The sequence below is a fragment of the Lactuca serriola genome, chromosome 5 (assembly GCF_051521515.1).
Source record: "Lactuca serriola cultivar US96UC23 chromosome 5, Lser_US96UC23_V15, whole genome shotgun sequence".
Classification (NCBI taxonomy): domain Eukaryota; kingdom Viridiplantae; phylum Streptophyta; class Magnoliopsida; order Asterales; family Asteraceae; genus Lactuca; species Lactuca serriola.
The window spans coordinates 301,523,493-301,544,144 of record NC_136412.1 but is presented as its reverse complement, the minus strand read 5'-3'; the positions used below and the strand labels follow the sequence as shown (position 1 = coordinate 301,544,144).

Sequence of the window (20,652 nt, the reverse complement as noted above, 5' to 3'; positions counted from 1 at the left end):
ATTTGTTTCAATTTTTAAAATCAAAGTCATATACTATATATATAAAGTATTAAATATCATATATATATATATATATATATATATATATATATATATATATATATATACTATTAAATTGCAATAAATATATATCTTCGTTTCTTATTTTAAAGTTATACATTAAAAGATATTAAAATTTTACATTTTAATGTTTAATTCTTTTTTAAATTAACCCGTGTAATACACGGGTCTCACACCTAGTACTCTTTATAAACAAGCATAATCCCAACAAATATCCCAAGCTAGTTAAATGACTCAACCACCAATAAAGACAAAGAAAAAGACTCTCTAACACTCACACATATACAAATACACTTATAAATAGGTTTAGATCCGTGACTTAACTCTAAACCTAAGAGCCAAAACAAGTTATATATATACATATCATAACAGAAATGGAGAAGATGACAGTGGCTGCACTGTTGATTTCCATGGTGGTTTATGGCTCACAGATGAAGACAACCTTTGGAGCATTGTATATGGTTGGGGACTCAGCAGGATGGACCACCATTGGCAATGTCAATTACAAGCAGTGGGCTGCTACTAAAACCTTCCAGTTTGGAGACACCATTGGTACGTATCTTTCATCTTTTCCTCTTCACTTTATGGTTATCTTTTGTGTGTTTAATGTTTATATATGGTGTTCATCATTACCAAACGATTTAAACCGTCAAAATCGGTTTTCTTATGGTGTAAAGTTTATAAAATGTAAGAACTTCTAATTAATACGTGTGAGAAAAATGTAATGAAAATGATAAAAGGTACCTTCAAATTGATCGTTTTGTGTTGGGAGTTTTGTTGCATCTAATTTACTTTTGAAGATGATTAAGCCGTATGTGCTACGTACTTTAGTTATGTTTAATACTAGCAAATTAATAATTTAAGCTATAATCTCACAAGCAAGGAAACATACACATTACACTTGTCAACTACACATGTTCTTTTTATACCTACAATATGTGTTCGCTTAAGAAAACATTCTATTTGAGTGGCAATTAACTAAAGAAAGAGCTTGTTTAGGCCGAAGGGTATAGTGGTCACAAAGAGGGTTTGTTGCAAGGTGCTGACCTTGTTAGAGTGGTGCACACCATCCCCGATGTCATTATTGTGATGTCGTGGTAAATACCATGGAAGACCACAACCAATCACTTTCTGAGTTTCTTCTTCTTCTTCTTCTTCTTCTTCTTCTTCTTCTTCTTCTTCTTAATAATGAAATTTAAAAGGGTTGATTAAAAAAACACTTTATTTTACCATATAGACATCCTAATTAAATTTTGAAATATTTTTATTGGTTGAAATTTCGTTGTTTTTCAAAAAAATTGATTATAAGTAATTAATTATAGGTTGATTTTTTATAAAATAGTCGATATAATGTTTGAGAGGTATCTTATTAGCATCATCGGTGTCCATTGGTGATGCAAATTCGTATGACCATCATAATTGCATTCTCGAAGTAGTGCTACTTTATCATCACGTTTAATAATTGCATTCTCAAAGTAGTGCTCCTTGGTTACGTGTGTTATCCGGCAAACATGATAGATAAAGTTTTCCATTTTTTCTTTGTTAATATCATTGTTTATGCATTTTAATTTAAAAAATATGAGAAAGACTTGACTAAAACACATTTTACAAATATATGTATACTTGTATTAGACTAAACGGTATCCTAGATTAATATCGCCGGTGGTTGCTGATATGACATGTTTACCGCCGATAAACACCACACTTCAACCGCATTCTTTATCGGTGGTAAAGTTTACTGGTGAACTTCCACCGATGTGTCTCTCTTGACTTACCTCTGAAAATAATCCCTTCTCACTTATTTTCTACCGGCAGCAATCTAAATTGCCACGCACTAACATCTTTTAATAATGGAAAAATTTGCAAAAATGTCTATCATTTGATGTGTCCGTTGGTAAATATTTTAGGACACCCCTTAGCCTTAGTCTAGCGGTAAACACTATTGATTATGAATTATGTGGGTGTGGTTTCATGCTCTTTTGCTCCATTTAATTTCATTTTATAGGAATGTTGAAGAATATTAGAATAACTATTTTTTAAGTCTAACATAAATACAAATGGTTCTAATATATTAAGCCATGACGGTTCGGTGTTGGTGATTTTAGCGTTATTCATATATGTTAGTATAGTTAGTATTACTATCGACATATGCTGAGTTCATTTAACTATCTGAGACTGGATGTACGAGATGCACATTCAGAGTGATAGATATGGATTTAGAAATACGGGGGACCGAAGACAACACCCCTGGGAACAAGGTTCATAGGGGCTACGCCAGGGGCAGAGTCCTAGATGGCAGCTATTCCTTTGTAACTATCATTAACCACCATCTTCCAAGTATAAAAAGAAGATGAACATTGCATGCAAATGTTACAACTTTCATATGACCAAACACTGATTCTTTGCATATCTCCATCTCTCTAACAACTAAAAACGCATCACAACAATTATTTTGTGTTTCTAATTCTCATAGGTCGCTAATCAAAATTTAAGTTTTTGAATTATCTCACTTCTAAATTCATTTACCTAAGACAATAAAGACGGATTATAAATTTCAGAAAGTGATACAATCACGATCATTGAAACATGAAAGTCAAATTGTCATTCGAATTTTCTAAAATTTTAACAAATATTATTTTCGTTAAAATGCTATCATAGCGAAAAAAGTAAATTTTAGTTTTCTTGTGGTTTGGCCTTAAATATATTTTTTTGTTCGCAAAAAAAAACATTATTTTGGCAATATTTAATTGTGGTTTTAGTCTTTCTAAAAATAATAAAACTCTTTTGCTCTATGAGTATATCTTTTACCAAAAAAAAAAATTGTGTGTTGCTATTTAACTTTATTTTTCTAATTCGGATGATACGTATAATATATTTTTGTTATGTTTTTCAAATTTTCATCCTATATATTAAAAAAAATACAATGAAAAACAAAATAATAATACTGTTTAGACCCTTATTGAGTTCACAGATGGAGTTTTTAGGTTATGATGGTGTTATTAAGATATTTTCAAATTTTCATCCTATATATTAAAAAAAATACAATGAAAAACAAAATAATAATACTGTTTAGACCCTTATTGAGTTCACAGATGGAGTTTTTAGGTTATGATGGTGTTATTAAGATATTTTTGACATATAAGAACAAATATAATCATTTGGGAACAAAGGGCTTGTTTTGTCGTTGGCAAGTGGGTAGCCGGAAATGATGGTCATGGTTGGGTGTTAGATGGCCGAAGAAGATGTAAGTTTTATCAAGTTGCTTGACTACTAAACAATGGAAATTGCTTGACTACTAAACTTTTACTAATAAACGAGACCACTAAACTCTTGATCTGAAACTTGTACCCTATTTATACTAGACATAATTGAATCCTAAACAAACACAAAAACACAAGTCCATATCAAGTTTCCTAAAATAAAACAAACTTTCTTTTAACCGATTAATCAAACAATCACTCCCTTAATTGGTTAAGTCACTCGTTCAAAACACTGTCGATTCCTCTTCAATTAGACTCGCTTCTTCCTTTTCCCATTTAGGACATTCGTTTTAATAGTGACCAAGCTCACCACATTTGTAAGATCTAACGTGACATTTATCCCGGACACGTTCATTACCATCTCGACTTCTCCCGGACCCCTGACCTCTTCCCCGGTCATGTCCAAAGTCATCCCGATTTGAACTTCCATTGACACAATGCTTACAAACATGTGATTTTTCCTCACTAGCCAACAACAACCCACCTTGAGTGTCCTCAACTTTCTCGGTTCCTCTTATACGCTCCTCGTATGCCTTCAATCTACAAACCACTTCATCAAATAACATTGAATCCAACTCGAATATTGCTCTATTGAAGCCACGATTTGAAGAAACGACTTAGGCATCGAATCTAGTAACCTTTTTACCAAATCACCTTCTTCAAGCTCATATCCAAGACTCCTTGCTTTTGACGCTAAACCGGATAATTTTGTCACAAAATCATCAATCGTTTCACCCTCCTTCATGCACAAACTTTCAAGCTCTCTCTTTAACGTTGCAAGCCGAGCCGTTCTCACTCGATCCACTCCCAAATACCGTGTTTTCAGCCCATCCCACACTTTCTTTGGTTCGGTGTAACTCGTCATTTGCAACACCATGTCTTCGGGTATCGCTTGAAACAAAAAAGCAAGAGCTTGTTTTGACTTTTTGATCCGATGTTTCACCCGCCTTTGGTTCGACCGTCTCCCATATGCCGTGTGCATCCATAATCGACTTGACTTTGACCGCCCACACCGGATAATTCGTTGGAGTCAAAACCGGAACTTGATACGTCATCGAACCTCCTTCTTTAACCAACGACATCCTTTTCTCCTTAACCCGACTTCTTTAATAAAGCTTGTTCCGAGAGCACTCTTCCATCGGACAACAAGACAAGGTCACGACCACCTTTACCGTCTTCCGACACCCGCAAAACGAACCGATTCAAAGTCACCCACTTTGACGTCTTCTCGTTCGTTTACTCCGCGCCTCCGGTTAGTCCCTCACAAGCCCGATTAAAAAAATCGGGGTTGCTTCTAATCAACCTCGAATCACACCCCCTTCAACAAAACCGCTTTGATACCAAGTGTAAGTTTTATTTAAGTTGGAACAGGTGTGCAACAAAATAGAAGAAAAAACGGAACAATGGAAATTGTTTGACTACTAAACTTTTACTAATAAACCAGACCACTAAACTCTTGATCTGAAACTTGTACCCTATTTATACTAGACATAATTGAATCCTAAACAAACACAAAAACTAAAACATGTCCTTATCAAGTTTCCTAAAATAAAACAAATTTTTTTCTTTTAACCAATTAATCCAACAGCTAATCATGACATGCATCGGCTGACAAGGAAAACAAACCGGAGATAGAGACACTTAATTTTAGTTACATTTTTATTTGGTAAGGACAACAACTAATTATATATTTAATCAAAAATAACATATTTTAAAAAAATAAATAGATAAGGACAATATTGTCATTTTATGTTTTATGTTTGTGAGGATGTAACAAAATGATTGTATACGAATGGTCTGAATAAAAAAGAGTTATGCACCCAATCCATAGACAATTTATGTAATTTACTCATTATTAAATATCAAAGGATCCCACATGACATCCTCTTCTTTGAAACTCAACGTCCCTCACCTTGTTTCCACATATATCTTACATCATTTCACCATGATCCTTGATGGAAGTCAAATATCAATGTATCATCAACTTCAACCGCAACTAATCTCACAATAGATTCATTATCAACACACTATTTCACATTTGCTTCCATAAATTCTCAATACAAATCCAGTTTTTACAACATATTTTCGGTCTAATAACCAACAAGATGCAAGAATTTGCACCATTACTTCATTCTCGGCCTCTAATAATACATTTGATTTACTCGATCTCTTAGAGCCGATATCTTCCAAATAGTTCGAATGGGTTGACCACCACTTTTATCATCAATTTCATCCAAAAAAAAAAAAAACTCTTGCAACCACACTTTTTGAGTTCATGATTTTGTATCGTCCTCGTTGTCTTCATTCTTATCAACCGGAAGATTTCAATCAAAACATGATTCAACTTTTTGATTTCATTTCATCCTCTATGTGTTCAAGAACAACTATGTATAGGTCTTCCTTGTTTTGCATCTGAGTTTTGAACTAACAAGGAAGAAGACACAAATTACAAAGAAATTGTCATTTGGTGTCACCATCGACTGAGAAGACGTTGAGTGGGGCGCTAATGCAACGCGTGAACATCAATGGGCGGGGGACAAGAAAGTTAAATTTGTTTTTAGGGTTTATTAACAACAATAATAATAATAATGATAATGATAAATTGAAACAAAAAAATGTTTTTAAATCCATATAGATGTCATGTTAGCACCATATTAGACGAACCAGATTAGAATTTGCTTATTTGTAGGCTAGTAGCATGCTATATCCATATGCATCATTGTTGTGTTGATATAATTAAGTGGAAAAGTTTCGGGTAATAATAATAAATTAAAATAAAATAAAATATTTTTAAATCCGGATGTCACATTAGTAGGGGTGCAAACAAGTTGAGCCGAGCCTGAGCCTAACAAAGCTCAAATGTGACTCGTTTAAATTTTTTTTGGGGCTCGAGCTCGAGCTCAACTTGTTTAGAGCCTTATGGTACAGAGTTTGAGATTGACTTGTGAAAAATTATACGGGCTCCGGCTCGGATTGGGCTCGGCTAATATACGTTATACCATAACTCCCTAAATGATATTTGTTAAATATCTATTTATTTTAATATATAAAAATAAAAATAAATAGTTATATATATATAAACTCGAGCACAAGCTCTTTTAGACTTGACAATTTGTGTCTACGTGTCAAACACGAATTTACATGACACGAATTGTAAAATGTGTTTTGGATATTAAACACGAACACGAGACATAACAAATTTGTGTTATACATGATATGACATGAATAAACATATTTTCAACCGTGTTACAGAAAAAATACGAACTTACACAAACAAACATGTTTTACTTGTAAGACACTAATTTGTTTATATGTGTCATGTGTGAACACGAATTTGTTTATACGTGTCATGTGTCGACATGAAAAAACACGAATTTATACGAATATATTTGTTTATACGTGTCGAAACAAATTTGTTTCGTGTCTTATACATGTTTAAATAGTAAATTTGTGTTTGAAATGTGTAAGACACATAGCACAAATTTAAAATATATGTTGACACAACTAAACATAAAACACAAAATTTTGAACACATACACATGTTCGTGTCATGTGTCAAATTGCACCGTCTAAATTTGCTTAATAACCGAGCTTAATATTAAGCTCGAGTTTGATTGGGACTGGTTTAAAATGGATATAGAATCGAGTTTTTAACCGGTGGCTTTGAGTTGCGATTTAAGTGGAAAAATTGGGGTCGAAATTCTGATGAACAATTATGTCATTAGTCATATTTTTAAATTGTAAATATTCCTAAAAATTATATTATATTCATTTTGATAATACTTATAAACCTTTGGTGCGAATTTGGTATCTCAGTTTTCACATACAACAAGCAGTTTCACAATGTGATGCAAGTGAAACACGGCGACTACAGGTCCTGCAATGTCTCCGCCCCCATCGCCACCCATTCTACTGGCAACGACTCCATCGTCATCAAGACCTACGGCCACCACTACTATCTCTGCGCAGTCCCTGGTCATTGCCAAGCCGGACAAAAGCTCGACATTAACGTTCAACGGCTTTCTTCTACATTGGCTCCGACCCCATCACCATCATCATCACCATCGTCCTCTTCTCCATCTCCATCTTCTACTCCTTCCAGCGCCACTGCAAGCAAGCCTAATTCCATTGGTAAAGTTACTGCTACATCAATTAAACTAGGGTTCGCTATAGCTCTTCTTGCTGCTGTTAGTATTGTGTGACACAAGTTGATCCATTTGTATGATGAAAGTGATTGAAGAGATTTTAATACCAATTTGTTGTAGAAGTGGGCGTGCCGGTTTTGTGTAAGAATCGAATCACAATAAATTTTTGATAATTGTTATGATTTTATGATATGTATTTGTGGTTTATTTTTTGTTTGTGAGCATATATAGTTAAATGATACAATTCCATGCAAATACATTTCAATATTGTCACAACCTATAAATTCTATATGAACAAAAAGGAACAATACAAACCAAATACAACAAACAAAACATCTTCTCATCTCACAAAAGCTTTTCTACCCGAAGATTCAGATGCGAAAACCTCTTCATACATTTTTTCTATTGCTTTTGCGAAGTACGCCTTCGCTTGTGGTCTCTTCACCTGCACCACAAAAAAGGGACGTATTTTTAGCAATATTTATTAGTACAACACTTAATGTAAATAAAAATAAAAAATAGGGATAGTTAGTTTATTGTCATCATTACAAATTACAGGTGTTAATTATTTTAATTACTTGACTAATATTCAAAACTCGTGTGTTGAACTTCATATACCTTAAAAGTTGGAGTGAGCAAGCCATTCTCTATGGTGAATGGTTCAGTTATCAATGTGACAGATCTTGCAAACTCGAAACCTCTCAACTGCATCACAATGGCATTCGTTACCAAATCAGGCATACATATATAACAAATACCTTATTTTGATAAAAGGACAAAATTTAAATTGATGATCTGGGACAAAAAAAAATTGCACTTTTTGTCCAGCTAAATACAAGCAAAAAAGCAGTAGAACTATATTAAGTGGTGTCTAATTTCTAAAAGTTGCCTGAGCTTCTTTTCCAATGGCATCCATGTCAGCCAGAACAGCAGTCCTTGCCCTTGGGTCATTGCACAGTTGTTCTAAACTTTCAAACTGCATCACACGTTGTAGATTAATTGTTAATATATCTTTCCATTAAAAAAAAAAAACACTATTTTTAAATAAATTTAAACCTGAAATTGTATCCTTGTAATATTAATAAAACCTTTTAACATATATTAGAAAAAGACTACTTTCGAAATATATACAACAACGAATGAAGGAAAATTAATTATTTATTGTGAATTCATATATGAATTGTGTAGAGATAAATGATTTATAAATGACCAAATAACTATATTTCACCTTTATTCCTTCTTTAGCAGCAAATGCTTTCAGCATATCAGGGTCCACACAGACAATAGCAACTAAAGATGAGTTGAAGCTGTCACCTGTTTCAAACCAATATTTATAATTTATAATTTATATATAATAAACAAATAAGAAAAGAAAAAGTACCACTATCAATTAATAAATCAATAATGCAAGAAAGGAGTCTGTTTACTTACCATAAACAAAGCATTGTGCAACAAATTTGCTCTTAACATATACATTCTCAATTTTCTCTGGAGCTATGTATTCTCCTTGTGCCAATTTAAAAATGTTTTTTTTCCTGACACAAGATAAAAACATATTTAATTTTTAAGATACAGAGCATAACATATCTAATTCCAATTTCCTTCAACATTGTATCTTTCAAGAAACCAAGGCAAATGTAATTTACTTAAAAATGATTAATTTCTTACAACTTAATTACCTATCAATAATCTTTAATCTGCCTCCAGGTGCCCACAATCCTATGTCTCCTGTATGAAGCCATCCTTCATCATCTACTACTTCTCTCCTGAAAAAAATCTTATAAATGTTAATCATAATAATCAACTCAAAATAAAATTCTCTCTAATGGAAAAAATTTAGATGATAAAGATGAGGAGGGCATTTTCGTCTTTTATTCAGACAAGAGATCAAGAGTCTCGGTCTCGGTCTCTATCCCACCTTACACCTTTTTGGGTGGGATATAAAATTGAAATTTGGGTCACGTTGACATCAGTATCAGTCTAATGCATGACAAAAGCAGAAGAGAAGAGAGTAGTGATTATTATATTTATACATACGTTTGCACTTCATCTTTGTAGTAACCTTGGAAGACAATTGGGCCCCTCACACAAATTTCACCACGAGGGTATGGTTGATCATCAGATGTATAGTTCATCTCATGGACATCCACAAGCTTTACCTCTGAAACACACACGAATATTATATATTAATATTGGTTTAAATGTAAAAAATAACAATCAACTTTCATTGATTTATGTATTATAGCATCCTACTTTCATTTTTTCCTATTATAGCATTGTACTTCAAAAAAAATCTACCCAATTAAAGCAATTTTCATTGCTATCATTGGATAGACATTTGAAAGTATGATGTCCAAATGAGAAAGATTAAAAGTAGAATGTTATAACCGCATAGAATTTTTCAAACTACAATGCCCTAATAAGAAAAAGTTGAAATGACAAAAAGAAATGGAAGTATGATGCTATAATGAAGAAATTATAGAAAACTAACCGCAAGCAGGGTTAGGGGAGCCTACATGACCAGAGAGGACATCATTCTTATTCATAGAAGTTATAACACAAGAACTCTCAGTCATTCCATACCCCTCCACTACTGAACAACCGCAACACCTGAAAATATAGGGTTTAAACCCAAGAAATAGCAATCTACTTTTAGTGATTGCTTATTATGTGTACAATACTTTAATAGAAAGAAATGCAACTAGGATGCTATAAAACATAAATGATTGAAAAATTTAACCCTAAAAATAACTTACACTTTAAGAAAATCCAAGACCTCAGGAGACAAGGGTGATGCACCTGAAACCATAAAACGAACCCTTCCACCAAGTTTGTTTTTTATTTTGTTAAATACTAATCTGTCCCACATAGGAGATGCATTCTTTCCTGAAAGATAATATCACACAGATTATATTATTTAAAGTATTTTAACCTTAAAGGTGCTAAAAAAAGGTTTGTTAATTGTTACCTTTAAGTAATGCTTGCCTTTTTGCATTAAATGCAGCATTAAACAGTCTTTCTTTAAGTCCACCAGATGACTTAACTGCATTCATAACACTGCAATAACCACTCAACTAATTGAGTATCAATAAGCCATATTGATTGAAAAAAGTACAAAACTTTATTATACCCATCATATACTCTGTTATATAATCGTGGAACACTGCAGAAGATGGTAGGTTTCAATTCCGCCATGTCATCCAATAATTTCAAGTTGTCCTACATTAATGAAAATAAAGTGTAAAGTTTTGACCCCTACCCCATTAAGTCAAAAAGAAACAACAGTTTTGTCATGATGTGATTAAGTACAATAGAGAAATCATTATCATGAACTTAATATGGAAAGAACATAAAATTGTGTTTCTTACTCCTTGATAAAATCCAGTTGAGCCACCATAGTATGCCAACATGATCTGGTTGGACCTTTCATATATGTGTGCCAAAGGAAGATAAGATATATATCTGAAATTTAAACATGGAGTTCATTACAACAAAATAATGGTGAAACAAATTGACATTTTAACCAATTTGAGAATGCTAATACTTACACATCCGATGGATAGAACTTAATTTCAAGACTTCCGCCAGCAACATTTGCAATCAGGTTTCCATGGGAAAGTACAGCCCCCTTAAGACAGTTAATACTTATGGTAAGAAAAGATTCAACTTTGGTAGACTTAAAAAGAAAAAAGCATAAGTCAATAAGAAATAAAAAAAAAAAAACCTTTGGTGTCCCAGTTGTACCACTTGTATAACATATTGTAGCCACATCATCTGGTTTTGGTGGACGAAAAGGGTGTCGATCATTACTTCCCTAAAAAGCACCAATTCATATGCCAAATAAATCAGTAATCAAATGGCAGAAATCATAAAAGATTAACTCAAATCATAGAAACTCATGTTGTAATCGGAGATGTTTAAGTGTGGCATTATGATAACAAGATAGAGTAATTGAAAATTTCAGCAAAATCAAAAACTAAATTATGATTCAATTAAAGGATTTGAAGTTACCTGAGCAATAAGCTTTGAAAATGATACAACCTTAACTCCAGTCTCTGATGGAAGAGATGGCATTAACTCATCTAGCCCTCCAACCACCTAAAATTACAAGTCAATATTCAGTAAAAAATCTTATGATTGAAATTGATAAGAAATGAAACAAATGATTAACCATCATACCACTATCAAACGCACAGAAGGAATCTCTGACAAAAAGCTCAGCAACTGAAATGTCAAAGTGATTAGCAACTAATCACAAATATTAACCATTTAAAAGTATCAATGTGAAAAAAATGGGCGAAACTTACAATATGCAATGTCTGTGGCACACAAAATATAGCTTGTGTAGAAGAATGATTCACAATATACTTCACAGCATCCGGACCTACATGATTTGGCATTATATACATTTGCATCATAAAATAAAGAAAGGTGATTTAAAAGTTTGACAAAATAATTGTGTACAAACCAAGGGTATCATATAAAGGGACAGATATGTATGAATATGCAGAGCAAGCATGATCAACAATTATCCACTCGGGTCTATTGATAAAGTATAATCCAATACAAGATCCCTGTTGCAATGTTATACAATTGAAATTATAAGAGATAATATTAAACAAAAAAGTACAAAAACCAACGAGGAGAGATTAGTATAATACAAGTGACGTGCCTTGGGTATTCCATGGGCCACTAACCCAGAACCAATAGCTAACCGAGCTTTAGCTGCTTCCCCATAAGTGGTCCATTTGTATCTTTAATAAAATGAAGATAAATTATTAAAGTATTCGTACCCAATTTGCATTAAAAAATAATAAACTAGTTAACATACTCTCCAACAGTTCCATCTTCACGAATCCGTGTACCCAAATACTTGTTATCCCGGAAGGTTTCAGATGCATAACTATAGTCGAAGCAAATTATTGATGTTTATTTTTCCATGATTAGCATAATATTTACAATTTTAGTGAAGAAATCATAATATAGTGACAGTAGATGCTTACACAAAATTATCATGTAAGGTACCAATGTCAGGATGATCAGGGAATCTACTGACTAACTTCAAAGGAGAGGTCGCAGATCTGCCACCAAAAAGGGAAATATATATATGTCAAGGATTCAAGTGATGTAATGTTTAATGATGAAACAATGAGTTATGAGTACTACCTGTAAACATTCCATTTTCCTGTCTTCAATTTCTCTGGAAGAACAACACTGTACCCTTGTTCTGCCATAGTAACAAAATCAGTAAATATGGTGATGAAATGTAGAGTAAATTAATATGTGTATATGAATATGAAATCTAGAGTTGATAAAAAAAACCATAGAACAACAAATTTCCTTCATGAGTTTATGGAAAGCGGACTACATAGATGCATACTTTCATGGAATCTAAGATTTGATATGCCATATAAAACTATTAGGCGTACGTTTAGCTAATTCTAAAGCATGCCAGATATCTAAAGTAGTTTCCACCTCATATCACAAACACTGTTGCATTAGAAATCCAAACTACCCACATAAATCACAATAATCCCCTAATGGATATGAGAGAGAGAGAGAGAGAGAGAGACCTGTGAAAAACTCCCCGGCTGTTTGATTTTGTTGCAGTGTTGAGTGAGGATCGGCGGCGGCAGAGGTGATGTGGTTTTGAATAGTTTGAAGCCGGCGGCTGGCCTTAGATTCCATTGAATTTTCTCCGGAAGGATGAAAATGGGAGATTAGCTTCTAGTCTCGCAGATTCAAACTCTTCTGACACAATGTATACTTAATATGTATGGATGGATATATAAAATTTTGAGAGGGAGATGGTGTAGGTAAAATTTGGAAAGTTGACGAATTTCATATATGGAATATAATATATATATATATATATATATATATATATATATATATATATATATTAGACAAACTTAACAGCTACTCATGATTATCTTTATATATAGTATTTAATTCTTTGAGGTTGTAATTTGTAAATTATATTTCTATAAATCATAAGTCTCTCCACCTAATTGGGTGTGATGTGTGAGCCAATTAATCCCACCCTTTTTTTATTCCTCTTCCCTGTCGTTCTCTCTTTCTTTACCATACCTTTCAGTTTTCTGCATCTCTAATCTTCCCATGACTTCTTCTTCTTCTCACGATTATACCCTATCCATGAACACAGTTCTTCATCTGATATCCAACAAATTGTCATCTACCAATTATCTTTTATGGAAAAATCAAATGATTCCCCTCCTCACCTATCAGAATCTGTTGGGCCATGTAGATGGGTCTCTTCCCGCACTTGATCCGGTGGTTCTCACTGATGGCAAGTCCTCGCCAAACCCGGAATTTGCTGCATGGATCTCTGCTGATCAGCGAGCAATTATTTTTCTCCATGCATCCTTAACTGAAGAAGCTTTTTCCGAGATTGTTGGCCTGTCAACGGCTCGACAGATTTGGGTTGCGCTTGAGGTGGCTTATAGCCACTCCTCTGTCGAAAGAATTCAGAACCTCCACTGTTGCTGAGTTTGGAAGGAAATTCAAGAACATTTGTGATCAACTGCACCAATTCTCCAAGGGAACCTCCACTGTTGCTGAGTTTGGAAGGAAATTCAAGAACATTTGTGATCACCTTTCTGCTGTTGGTCATCCTGATGATGAATCGGACAAAACACATTGGTTTTTGTGTGGTCTTGGTCCGACTTTTGAGACTTTTTCCACCGCTATTCGGGCCTCTCGGTCCCTCACTACTCTCCGAGATTTTCTTGCCCAAGCCGAGGCACATGAGTTATTTTTGCGCTCTCTACATGGGACTGCTTCCCCGTCAGTGGCCTTTTCTGCTACCTCCCATCCCCCCACATTTCGCGGTGGTCGTGGTGGTCGTGGGCGTGGGCGTCGTCCTCCCCATTGTCAATTATGCCGAACCAATGGCCACTATGCTAGTGCATGCCCACATCTCTCATCATATGCCACTCATAAACCCGGATCAAATGTTGATTTAGCCAAAGCCTTTCATGCTCAATGTCGTGTAACACCCAATGCCCCTGGTTTGTTGACTCCGGTGCCACCAATCATATGGCTTCTTCCACGGCATCCGTCTCTCAACCTATGCCTTATGTTGGGGACTCTAAGGTTGCTTTTGGGGATGGTAATGTTCTCCCCATATCTCATATTGGTCAATCTATGATTCGCAATAATATTAAATTGCGGGATGTTCTCGTTGTCCCAATGATCACCAAAAATTTATTGTCCATTAGTAAATTGAATACTGATAATAGTCTCGATGTTTTGTTTTCCCAACCTCATTTTTATATCCAGGATCGGGCAACGAAGCAGGTTCTAGCAACGGGGCGATGTGAGCAAGGATTATATGTTCTATCCAATAAACCGACAGCATTTATGGCTGCTGCTTGTTCGAAGTTAAGAGCATCCTATGAGCTTTGGCATTCCCGCTTGGGCCACGTTTCTTTTGATACTCTTTCTCTTATGAATAAATTAGGTCACGTTTCGGTGACATCTATATTACCATCACCCGTTGTTTGTACGCCTTGCCAACTTGCTAAGGCGCATCGTTTACCTTTTGAACCTGATGAAAAACGTGCTTTAAATGTATTGGACTTGATTCGTTGTGATTTGTGGGGGCCATCCCCGGTTACTTCGATCGATGGTTATCGTTATTATGTTGTTTTTGTGGATGATTTTTCTCGTTTTATGTGGTTCTATCCACTCAAAACCAAGTCCGGTTTCCATGTCGTTTTTGGGGCCTTCATTAAGTTTGTTCAAACACAATTTTCATCTAAAATTAAAGTCTTTCAAAGTGACGGGGGCACAGAGTTTTTGAATCATCATGTACGGCGTTTGCTTGAAGACAATGGTACTTTTCACCGTATTTCATGTCCATACACTCCACAACAAAATGGTCGGGTGGAGCGTAAACACCGCCATATTATAGAAACCGGTCTTGCCATGTTATTTAATGGGCATGTTCCGTCTTCTTATTGGGTCCATGCTTTTCGCTCAACTGTTCATATTATCAACCGACTTCCCACTCGGGTATTGAATAATAAATCCCCGTTGAGGTTTTGTTTCTTCGGGCTCCATCTTATGATCATTTTCGCCCATTTGGATGTCAAGTCTACACTTACTTAAGAGACTATGCGGAGCACAAATTATCGCCACGAAGCCTTCCTTGCATCTTTCTTGGCTATTGTGCCCAATACAAAGGATATGAATGTCTTGATCCCGGCTCCTCTCGTGTGTTTATTACCCGGCATGCCAAGTTTGATGATCTCTTTTTTCCTTTTGACAGTACTTCAACTCGGGCCTCTATTCATGATCTTCATCTAGTTGCTTTTTTCGATGATACATCATTTTCTAGTCCACCATTGGTTCCTGCTCCAAGCCCGCCGCAACAGCCGACTGCTCCTTTCACTAGTTGTGGGCTTTGCAATGATCCCGCTCCTGTCATCGAGGCTCGGTCGCCTGAACAAGCCCAATCCTCGGAGCAGACCCAATCACCAGAACAATCCCAGTCAACAGAAGAGGCTCAGTCGCCCGAACAGGCCCAGTCCTCGGAGCGTGTCCAATCTCCTGATCAGACTCGGTCACCCACCGATGCTCCATCATCGTTCTTACCTGATAACCCGTCTCCTGCTGTTTTGTTTGATGAGACTGAAACAAATACACCTCCTGTTGCTCCTTCACAGGCTCCACCTATTAGCCATCCCATGGTTACACGGGCCAAAGCCGGGATTTTCAAACCAAAGCACAGAGTAGATCTTGCTCACACTACTAAACATGGTTTATATCGTGCCTTATTTGCTCAGCATGATCCGACTACCTTTTCTTCTGCCGCTTTGCAATCCCACTGGATGAATGCCATGAATGCTGAAATGAATGCTCTATGGAAAAATCATACTTGGTCGTTGGTTCCTAAACCTATGGATCGCAATGTAGTCGGTTGTAAGTGGGTGTTTCGAACTACGTATCATTCTAATGGCACTATTGATCGTTATAAAGCTCGTCTAGTTGCCCAAGGCTTTAGTCAACTTCCAAGTGGTGAGGGAAGGAGGAAGTTATGCAATGGTTGTAACGACCCGTCTCCAGTATGATATTTCCTTGGTATTTATTTTGAAGTTGTGCAAGAGGGACTCGGCGAGTTCATAGCCTGACTCGCCGAGTAGGGTCGGGATTTCGAGCACGTGTTAGCTGGCGACTCGGCGAGTCCATATTCCGGACTCGGCGAGTCTGTCCGTCTGGGAGAAACCCTAAATCCCCGGGTTGCCCACTATTTAAGCCACCTTATAGCCCCTAATCTCGCCTCCTTCACCCTCAAAAGTTGTGAGAAAACCCTATTTTGTTCTTGAGTGGTTCTAAGTGATTTTTGTATGCTATTGTGAAGGCTTGAAGAAGGAGAAGAAGAAAGGAGCAAGGAGAAGGACTGTAGAACAGAGATTTAAGGGAAAGCAAGAGCTCTTTGAGGTATTCTTCCGTTTTCCCTCTCTTTTATGCCTTAAAACCCTTTCTAGATCTTGTTAATGCCTTTCTCAAAGCTTTATGTTGATATGGAAGATCTCTTATGCCGAGATAACCTTAGATCTGTTCATTCAGGAGTTGTAGAGCCCAGATCTATTGTCTTTATGGAGCTATTTTGCATATTAACCCTAGATCTACCCCTTTTAAGCATCTTTTAGCCTTTATTCCCTTGTTCATGTGTTTGTACACGTAAAGTTGGAAACTTTACGTGGTAAATCAGCTTATTGGACTCAGATCTATCATTTGTATGACTTGGATTCGAGCAGAATCGAGTGTAGAATAGTTGCATGGCGGTGACTCGGCGAGTCGGAAGAACGACTCGGCGAGTCAAGTCGCGAGTCCCCGATTTCTTCCCTTTTGAGCAGTGTCGAGTGGGACCAGTGAGTAGTGGAGTGGACTCAGCGAGTTTGAGGGTAGACTCAGTAATGGAGGGACTCGGCGAGTTGTTCATACAACTCGGCGAGTCCAAGGCAATCTCCTTAAGCTCAAGAACAACTCGTCGAGTTGTTCATATGACTCGGCGAGTCGGATGAAGATTGTCTGAGTTCTTGGATCGAATGAGTACTCGTCGAGTCGATGCCATACTCGACGAGTAGCAGCGAGTAGAGTCGAGGAGTGAGAATAAGGACTCGGCGAGTTGGCGGCCCAACTCGGCGAGTCAGGTCAACTGTGGGTTGACTTTGACCGAGAGTTGACTTTGTCTGAGAGTTGACTTTGACCAAGGGTAAAAGAGTCATTTTACCCAGTGCAGTGTTTAGTATTTGATTGAGTGTGTTTATGGACTTGTAGCCGGGGAAATACCGGAGCAGCAGCAGTTAGCTTCCAGAGCCATATACTCAGCAGCCAGTTCACGAGGTGAGTTCCCTTTCAGTATGAACGGGTCTAAGGCCACAATGTCGGCCCGTTTAGCTAGCAGTAGTACCGGGATTTTCATCAGATGCAGTAGTTAGCATGTGTGATGCCTTCGTGGCTCAGACAGGATTATGTGTGTTCATGTTAAGTGATACGTTTATGTTATGATCAGTCAGCTTCGGACTTCGGCCCGATGTCAGCTTCGGACTTCGGTCCGATGTCAGCTTCGGACTTCGGTTCGATGTAGGGGACTAGGTCCCAGTCAGCTTCGGACTTCGGTCCGATGTCAGCTTTGGACTTCGGTTCGATGTAGGGGACAAGGTCCCAGTCAGCTTCGGACTTCGGTCCGATGTCAGCTTCGGTCTCCGGTCCGATGTAGGGGACAAGGTCCCAGTCAGTCAACTTCGGACTTCGGTCCGATGGAGGGGGCAAGGCCCCAGTATGTGCTTGATATATTATTGTATGGTATGTGGTAATTTGGGGGAGCTCACTAAGCTTCGTGCTTACAGTTTTAGTTTTGGTTTCAGGTACTTCCGCTAGCAGAGGGAAGGGCTCGGGATGATGGCATCGCACACACCACAGCTTCAGCTTTTATCCTGGGACTTGATTTAGTTTTTATATGACATGGTTATGATACAGTTTCCGCACAGTTTTGTTTTTATTATGTTTGGGATACATCACGTATGGTTTTTATGATATGACACTCAGATTATGGTTTTTGGTTATATTGAAAATGAAATTTTTGGGTCGTAATTTTTGGGTTGTTACAATGGTGGTTGAACCACCCTAGTAGACTGGAAACGTTGGTGATATATATTCAGGATCTGTGAACAAAACTGCAAGATGTGGGGAAATACGGAGATAAGGAATGAACCCGGTCAAGAAGTCTAATAACAACGGATAAAAGATTTGACCTTTGGTCAACAATGCTCTACTCTTTTTTAATACATAAATTGATTGTAAATATGCATTATATATTTGTACGACTTAAAATTCAGCATTTGATAAAAATGCTTTATAAGGTAATATATATATATATATATATATATATATATATATATATATATATATATATATATATATATATAGGGAGCTGATCCGTACACAACAATTTTTCTCCATACACAACAATTGCTGCTTTAAAATGTTGTATTGTACAACTATATAATGAATGAATTTTTATGTATGGCAAAAAATTGTTGTATACGAATCACTTCCTATATATATATATATATATATATATATATATATATATATATATATATATATATATAGTAATTATGAATGATAACCAAAAGAATCATCTTATTTGTTTCTATTTGGTTGTCCAGTAATTATAATTTTATCAGACTACTATCAATAATTGAGTTTAAAACATTTTTCTGTATTCCTGATATTAAATTAAAAAAAAAAAAAAAAAAAAAAAAAAAAAAAAAAACCTGAAAATGGTAATTACAAAAATGTTAAAATATAATTAGTTAAATAAAGTATAATAATTTAAAATTTAACGTTTTTTATTTGATAAAATGATTACTAGGAATGAGCGCGGTGCGATTCGTTGCGGTTATTGGCCAAAACTTCACCACTAACCGCAAATTCGGTTAATCCATTTTCATAACCGCTTTTTGCGGTTATTTTTGCGGTGCGGTTTTATTTTTTTTGTGTTTCGGTTATTAAGTGCATGGATTTGGTGCAATTATTTTGTGTGGTTTTTAACCACACTTTAGAGTTCAAACAATTTTAAAAGTTTAAACATATTGCTTGTAATAATTGAAAATCATAAGGTATAAAACAATTAACTTAAATTACAAACAACTTATATCTTAAAAACGTTAAATTACGAGTAATTAACAATAAATATCTTAAAATTGTCAAATTTCACCATTTTCTAAAGTTATACATAAGAAAAAACCAACACTTTTGTCTTTTAGAATTTTATCCTTCTTTCATCCATAAAGTCTTATTTTTTATATTTAATATATTAATAATTAATAAAAAAATTATATATAATATATGCGGTGCGATGCGTTTTTTTTTTTTTTTTTTGCGGTTTTTGAAAACTAGTAACTGCACTGCACTGCAAATTTGTGGTTTTTCAAAAACAGAAAACCTCACCATCGGTTTTTATTGCGGTTACGGTTGCGGTTTATTCAATTTTTACGGTTACTTTTAGTTGTGGTGCGGTTTTTGCTCACTCCTAGATTTACTATAATCAATGTGTTTTTTTTCAATGTAATAATAAAACAGAAAAGCTTTCAAATAAAATTTAAAAACTATAATTATACAACATAAAATATAACTAAAAAATGGTTTATTATATATATATATATATATATATATATATATATATGTATATATATATATATATATATATATATATAAAAGCGATGGAATCCATCTATTTTTAATATTTAAATGAAAATTAACAAGTAATAAATATCTTAATTATTTTATTATTTGTTTATAAAAAGTTTAATTTTTAATTGAAAAGTAGATATATTAATAATTAATGTTAATGAAATTAATAAACTCAAAAGAAAATAATTAATTACATTTTTTGAATATATTTTTTTCGGAAAACAACATAGCATAAATAGTAATACTAAAAAAAATTGATTTTGGCCAGGATGTCTAAGGGGGTGTCTTTTTAATATATCTGGTGCTAATACAAAACATTAGATATATAGCTAGCTGTAACATCTCAAAAATTAAGACCAAAATTTTTATTTTTTTAAATAAATATTAAAGAAACCATTAGTGTTAAAAACATTCATTGTGTCATCCCATAACCAAACCAAGTGTCAATAAACAAAACA

At 35.1% G+C, this 20,652-nt stretch overlaps 2 protein-coding genes across 2 annotated transcripts; one reads left to right on the top strand and one right to left on the bottom strand.

Annotated features, from left to right (window-relative positions):
* The first annotated feature begins 288 nt into the window (after positions 1-288).
* On the top strand, positions 289-7,677 carry LOC145054775 (mavicyanin-like). Its single transcript, XM_079003029.1, has 2 exons — positions 289-612; positions 7,137-7,677. Exons 1-2 carry the CDS (start codon positions 435-437, stop codon positions 7,520-7,522), a joined length of 564 nt encoding a protein of 187 aa, XP_078859155.1. The 5' UTR covers positions 289-434; the 3' UTR covers positions 7,523-7,677.
* Positions 7,678-7,693: 16 nt separating this feature from the next.
* Positions 7,694-13,268, bottom strand: LOC145054773 (long chain acyl-CoA synthetase 7, peroxisomal-like). Its single transcript, XM_079003027.1, has 23 exons — positions 13,039-13,268; positions 12,632-12,692; positions 12,469-12,546; positions 12,297-12,368; positions 12,138-12,219; positions 11,934-12,039; positions 11,773-11,849; positions 11,645-11,689; positions 11,477-11,563; positions 11,190-11,279; positions 11,014-11,093; positions 10,834-10,927; positions 10,596-10,684; positions 10,434-10,522; positions 10,222-10,351; positions 9,957-10,075; positions 9,503-9,626; positions 9,145-9,231; positions 8,897-9,000; positions 8,694-8,779; positions 8,355-8,441; positions 8,084-8,170; positions 7,694-7,910 (listed from the first exon to the last, which is right to left on the bottom strand). The coding sequence occupies exons 1-23, from the start codon at positions 13,151-13,153 to the stop codon at positions 7,806-7,808; spliced, it is 2,094 nt and encodes a 697-aa protein (XP_078859153.1). The 5' UTR covers positions 13,154-13,268; the 3' UTR covers positions 7,694-7,805.
* Between the last annotated feature and the right edge of the window lie 7,384 nt (positions 13,269-20,652).